At 55.6% G+C, this 6,392-nt stretch overlaps 2 protein-coding genes across 2 annotated transcripts in view; one reads left to right on the top strand and one right to left on the bottom strand.

Moving 5' to 3' along the window:
- The window catches only part of NDUFA2 (NADH:ubiquinone oxidoreductase subunit A2), a 2,909-nt gene extending 2,480 nt beyond the window's left edge, over positions 1-429 (bottom strand). The window contains exon 1 of the mRNA XM_008932526.4: positions 344-429. Within this exon, the coding sequence (XP_008930774.2) occupies positions 344-429 (86 nt within the window). The remainder of the gene's footprint in view (positions 1-343) is intronic.
- IK (IK cytokine) lies at positions 78-6,346 on the top strand. Its single transcript, XM_029960245.1, has 16 exons — positions 78-157; positions 391-483; positions 910-969; positions 1,503-1,670; positions 1,751-1,865; positions 2,057-2,127; positions 2,245-2,291; positions 2,520-2,683; positions 2,787-2,895; positions 3,280-3,319; positions 3,708-3,927; positions 4,262-4,280; positions 4,967-5,045; positions 5,309-5,389; positions 5,942-5,999; positions 6,246-6,346. Exons 2-16 carry the CDS (start codon positions 428-430, stop codon positions 6,336-6,338), a joined length of 1,380 nt encoding a protein of 459 aa, XP_029816105.1. The 5' UTR covers positions 78-157; positions 391-427; the 3' UTR covers positions 6,339-6,346.
- The last annotated feature ends 46 nt before the right edge of the window (positions 6,347-6,392 follow it).

Genomic DNA, 6,392 nt, shown 5'->3' with positions numbered 1-6,392 from the left:
GCTCCGGTCCCTGCTCCTGGGCCGAGTGGGTGGGCAGAGGGGTCAGTGTCGCGTAGGCACTGTCTGAGCTCTCTCTCTCCCGTTCCCCAGATGAGCCGTTTTCCAACCCCCTGGCCCCTGATGGCCACGATGTGGATGACTCGCACTCCTTCCACCAGTGAGTACAGCTCTGGGGCACTGGGCAGCACTGGGATGGGACTGGGCCAGCACTATGAGACCCCAGCCCAATGCTCATCTCGAAGCTGGGACTCGCTGGTGCACCCCATCCTTAAGACCCCATGCCCATCTCTACCACACAGGACCTGCTGGCAAACCCACTGCCTCCTTGGAAGCTGTCCTGCACCAAAGCTCTTTGGGAATGATGGTTTCTGTTGCCTCTCTCCCTTGCAGATCCAAGCTGACCAATGAAGACTTCAGGAAGCTCCTCATGACCCCGCGGGCTGCGCCAACATCTGCGCCACCGTCCAAATCTCGCCACCATGAGTGAGTAGGACTGTTTCACAGGACCATGGGACAATCCAGGCTTGCTTTCCTGCTTTCTCTCTGAGGCTCCATGCTCAGTTCATGCTCTCCCCTGCACTCTACAGCGGAGTATCTAAAGGGGGTTTTCGTGATGAGTGTGTGAAGTGGGGAAGCACGTGGGTCAGGGCTGCTGTCAAAACCAGAATGAAGTTCATGGCTGTTAAGACACTTTGGGCAGGAGGCAGATTTGGTTTTTGTTTGGTGAAAATCAGTGCTTTCCCCTCCTCTCCCTGCTGCAGAGTGGAATTAGGGAGAAATTAGGGAGAGGGACTGTGCTTTTCCATCTTGGAGCTCCTCAGTGCCGTTCTGTGTCTGAGGGACTGTTCTCTCCACCTGCCATCCCTGTGGCTCTGCAGAACACACATGTGTTTTCTCACCCTTTTCCAGGATGCCCCGGGAGTACAACGAGGATGAAGATCCAGCTGCTCGCAGGAGGAAGAAGAAAAGGTAAATGGGGAAAGCATTGTATCAGGACTTGTCATTACACATCCTGTCCCTCCCATGGAAGGAGCTTCTGAGCTCTTGAGCTCTTAAAGAGGGATTATTTTGGAGCTTTGGAGAAGAGCTCAGCCTGAGGGCCTGTCACTGCTTGTGGGAACAGCTGTGGGAGGGCAGCAGCAGGATGAGGGTGACGCTTCACCTCCAGAAGAAGCAGGAGATGTCTGTGGGTGTCTGGCAGAGGAGAGCAGTGGTAGGGCATCTGTAGTGGTCACTGTGTCCTTTGGGGCACGTCTGCACAGCAGGACTGTGCTGGACCCCTTCCCTTTGGAAGAGAAGGTAGAACTGCTCTTTAGTTGGCCTCAGTACAGCACTTTCCTCTTGCCTGGTGTTCTCCAGGCACATTGTATCCCATGGCAGTTTATTATGGGTTTGGGAAGGGGGTTGGGAGCAGGACAGACACATGGAGCCTCAGAGGCTGTTACCTGACCCCAAAAACATGAACGTGTCACTCTTAACCCGGAGGTGTTTCCCACCCCCAGCTACTATGCAAAGCTGCGGCAGCAGGAGATCGAGCGCGAGAGGGAACTGGCTGAGAAGTACCGGGACCGAGCCAAGGAGAGGAGGGATGGAGTGAACAAGGACTACGAGGAGACGGAGCTGATCAGCACCACGGCCAACTACAGGGCTGTGGGGCCCACGGCCGAGGCGTACGTGAGCCGTGGTGGGGCCTGGGCTCGCCAGCCTGATCCTTAACTGGCTTCTAACTGGCTCCATTCTCACTGGCCAGGGATAAATCTGCTGCGGAGAAGAGGAGGCAGTTGATCCAGGAGTCCAAGTTCTTGGGTGGTGACATGGAGCACACTCACTTGGTGAAGGGTCTGGACTTCGCACTGTTGCAGAAGGTGAGCGCAGACACCAGTGGGCTGCTCTTCTGCCCTGCCCTCTCCCACGGGCAGAGGGTGGTAGTTCCAGTTCCAGGTGCTCTGATCTTGGCAGTGTGGATTTCCCTTTGTGGGAAGGGTTGCTGAAGGGTCTGGGCACTGGTGGCAGTGGCCGGGGTTGGCTGTAATGCGTGGATGGTCTCCACATCCAGGTACGGGCTGAGATCGCCAGCAAGGAGAAGGAGGAGGAAGAAATGATGGAGAAGCCCCAGAAAGAGACTAAGTGAGTGGCTGAGGACTTTGGACTTCTCAAAAAGGATTTTGCAGCTGCCTCACAGAGAGGAGGAGGCAGTGGAGGCGTTTGCTTGGCTTAATACTTTTGGTTTCTGTTTTCATTCAGGAAAGATGAAGATCCCGAGAACAAAATTGAATTTAAGACCCGGCTGGGTAAGACTGTGTGGGTGTGGCTGTTCCCCACCTTTTGTTGTGCCGTGAATGTGGGAGAAATCCTGGAGGGTGAATGGAGGAATGAAACCCTTCAGTCATTGGAGGGAGTCCTGGATTTGAGGGCTGTAGGAAGCGTGTCGCTTAGGAGGCGATTTTTGTGTTGCTGATAAACTGAACATGCTCCATGGGCTCGTCCACTGCTCTCCCACACTTTCCCTTGCTCTCCAGGCCGCAACATCTACCGCATTCTGTTCAAGAGCAAGACCTACGAGCGGAACGAGCTGTTCCTGCCGGGAAGGATGGCCTACGTGGTGGATCTGGATGATGAGTATGCAGACACCGACATCCCGACCACGCTGATCCGCAGCAAGGCCGACTGCCCCACCATGGAGGTACCCAGCTGGCCCCACTGGTCTGAATGGGCCAGAGCAGGTTTTTCTGGGGGGAGGTCCATGCCAAGGGAGCAGGATGCTTCCTCGTGGATTTGCCTTTCAGGCTCAGACCACCCTGACCACCAACGACATTGTCATCAGCAAGCTCACGCAGATCCTCTCCTACCTCAGGCAAGGCACTCGCAACAAGAAGCTCAAGAAGAAGGACAAAGGTAGGAGCTGAAGGGAACTGAGTAGTAGGACTTCAGTGCTTGGAGCACAACCTGAGGGAATGAGACGTGTTTTGGGGTGTGCCATTCCCTTGCTCTGTGAGGCAGTGGGCTTGGAGAACAGCACTTCCTGAACACTGTGTCCTGAAGGACAGGCTCGTGGGAAATGAGAGCTGTGAGGGTGCCTTGTGCTGCTCTGAATTTCCTGGTGAAGGCCTAGCTCCCTAGGAAATGTCCCCTCTTGGGGAGGGATGCAATGGCTTCCTGAGGGGGCTGAATATGATGTGGTGACATCCTCCAGGCTTGCCACTCCAGGGGTTTGGAACCTGGATTGGGGACAGGGAAGCAGCAGATGACGTGCCTCTCACTGCTGTTGTGTCCTTGCAGGGAAGCTGGATGAGAAGAAGCCTCCTGAAGCTGATATGAAGTAAGTGTCACCCTGCCCACAGGCTGTGGGGTCATAGGTCTCTGCATTAGGGAATGTCTTTTTGGCCCACCACGTTTGGAGAGGGCTGAGTTTGGAGCTGCTGGACCTGCAGTTTGTAGGACAAGGCTGGAGGCAAGCACTGGTTTGGATTTCGGGCTTGAGGCAGGTGAGGGGTGTTGCTCTGGACCACAAGATGGAGATCCAGCAGCAGAAGGGAACAGAAATGCAGCAATGCCTCTGACATAAGTGGAAGCCAGTTCCACATCTGCTATCCCTAGCTCTCGGTGCTCGTGCTTTGCGCTCCGTTACCAGGTTCCAGGTCACAGGGAGGTGACTGTGGCCTCTTGTCCTGCAGCACCCATAACCACAGGCTCTTTCCCACTTGTAGCATCTTTGAAGACATTGGGGATTATGTGCCCTCCACTGCCAAGATGCCACGGGACAAGGAACGGGAGAGGTACCGGGAGAGAGAGCGTGACAGGGACCGGGAGCGCGACCGGGACCGAGAGCGGGACCGGGACCGGGAGAGAGACAGGGAGCGGGACCGGGAGAGGGAGGAGGAGAAGAAGAGGCACAGCTACTTTGAGAAGCCCAAGGCTGATGATGAGGTGAGCCTCTGCTCAGGAAGGACAGTCCCACCTGAGCCCTTTGGGGTTTGTGGCTGTGGGGCTGGGGGGTCACCCTGAGGGCTTTGGGTGCCCCTACACATGACAGTGTCAGCTCTTGCTGAGCTCTGTCTGTCCCCAGGGGTTGGTGGGTGGCTGGGTGCTTGTCCTGTCTCTCAGCAATTGAGGCAGGACTAGCACAAACTTTGTAGTGTTTGTAGTTCAGCTCTGAAGGCTTGGAACAGTCTTAAAGCAGAGCTGCACATCATGCAGCAGTGTCACTCGCCTGCCTTCAGCCCTCCTGGGTTGACACTGTGTCTCTCTCTCTTCTTTGCAGCCCACAGACATCGACAAAGGTGAGTCAAGTGGTGTGGACACCTGAGAGACGTTGTACAGGGTTGGAGATTTCAGAACTGCTGTGACAGAGGGAATTGTCTCTGTGTGTGTGGACTGTGCAGAGGCAGCAGAGCAGAGCTCATGCTGCCTGTAAGCTGAGGAGGATTCCAGGGAGAAGGCTCCAGGCAAAGCTCATTGCAGCCTTCCAGTGCCTAAAGGGAGTTTATAATAAAGAGGGAGAGTGGCTTTTTTTGTGGGCAGAGAAGTAATAGGAAAAGGGGGAATGGTCTTAAACTAAAAGATGATTTAGGCTAGATATTAGGAAGAAACTCTTCCCTGTGAGGGTGGTGATGGCCCGGCACAGGTTGCCCAGAGAAACTGTGGATGTCCAATCCCTGGAAGTGTCCAGGGCCAGGTTGGATGGGGCTTGGAGCAACCTGGGCTAGTGGAAGGTGTCCCTGCCCATGGCAGGAGGAGGAATGAGCTGGTCTTTAAGGTCCCTTCCACCCCAGGTGTTCTAACATTCCAGGTGTCCTGGGATCAGCCCTCCCCAGTCTGTGCCAGACTGGTTTGCTGCTGCTCTCCTACCTCACTTGCAGCCTGTCTTGCCTGTTACCCTGTCCCAGGGAGGTTCTGCCCAGCTCCATGTGTATTGCAGTGACCTGTTCCTCCCCCTGAATTTAACCTGCTGCTCTCTCTGCCCCAGGACCTGGCTCAGCCAAGGAGCTCATCAAGTCCATCAACGAGAAGTTTGCTGGAGCTGCTGGCTGGGAAGGAGCAGAGGCATATCCTTTACTGTCCATGCCAGCCTGTCTGGGTGTGGGCCCAGGCTGCCCTTGCAGGCAGGCCCTGCCCCTGCACGGCTGTGGGACTGTCTTTCCTCACCTGGGAGGAGGGAAATGCTGCCCAAACCTTGCTGTTCCTACACCAAACATAAGCTCTGCACCCTCCGATTCGGCAGTGTTGGGGCAGGAGGTGGTTTTCCAGCTGGCTGTGCTCAGCCTGTAGCTGTAGGGCTTGTGGTGGTGCTTTCCTTAACTATTGTCACCTTGAAGAAGCCAGAGGACAAGAAGCAGCTGGGAGACTTCTTTGGCATGTCCAACAGCTATGCCGAGTGCTACCCTGCCACGTAAGGAACAGTGGGAGGCTGCGGGGTGGGAGTGGGGTGTGTAAAGGGGATCAGGGTGTGCAGGGGGGCTGCTGTTCTCTGGCAGCAGGAATGTGAACATCAGCTTCACTGCTTGTTGGGGGAGCAGGCCTGGCCTTGTCTGTGGTTACAATTGACTGTTAAAATGTTCCCCCAGTCTTTGGTTCTGGCAGACCTGGCCTTTTCTTAGCTGCTCCCTGCTGTACGTAGCTGCTCAGAGCTGCAGCCCCTCACAGCCTGGGAGAGGCTGAAGTGGCTGGGAATGTGCTGAATTCTCTGGCAATCCATCTGGAGCTCTGGCCTCCCTCAGTGGAAGAGGAAGAGCTTTCAGCCTCTAGAGTCATCCTTGGAGCATTGGAGTGCTCTGTGGTACAGCTCACCTGTGGGGCTTGCAGCCCTGGGGGTTCTTCTCTCTGGTCCAGGAACTGAGTGCATTTGGTCTGAGGCCACAAGACAGGGCTCCCACCAGCTCAAAGTCCTGATCTATGTCCCATGGACCCACTCTAAACCCTTTCCTTGCTTTTTCCTTCCCAGAATGGATGATATGGCTGTGGACAGCGATGAAGAAGTGGACTACAGCAAAATGGATCAGGTATTTTGTCACCAGCCTTTAGGAGCAGCCAGCAAACTGGGCACTAGTGCTGGCTGAGAGGATCCCATGGGAGAGAGAAAACCCTGGAGCTGGGTGTTGAATGTCTCCTGCCTGGAGCTTTTCAGGGAGAGGATCCAGAGCCAAGGCTGGTGGGAGGTTGAGCTTGTGGCTGGGCACATAGGGCTGTGTCAGAAGCCCTGACCAGCAGGCACTGAGGAGCTCCTCTGACTTGTTTTCTCCCTGCAGGGTAACAAGAAGGGGCCTCTGGGCCGCTGGGACTTCGACACACAGGAGGAGTACAGCGAGTACATGAACAACAAGGAGGCTCTGCCCAAGTGAGTGCAGCCCTTGGGAAGGGCCACCCCCTGTGGGTGGGGTGGCCATGCTGGCCAA

This window comes from Manacus vitellinus, unplaced genomic scaffold, assembly GCF_001715985.3.
Source record: "Manacus vitellinus isolate BGI_N305 unplaced genomic scaffold, ASM171598v3 scaffold_25_pilon, whole genome shotgun sequence".
Lineage (NCBI taxonomy): Eukaryota > Metazoa > Chordata > Aves > Passeriformes > Pipridae > Manacus > Manacus vitellinus.
This window is presented reverse-complemented; position numbering and strand designations above follow the sequence as displayed.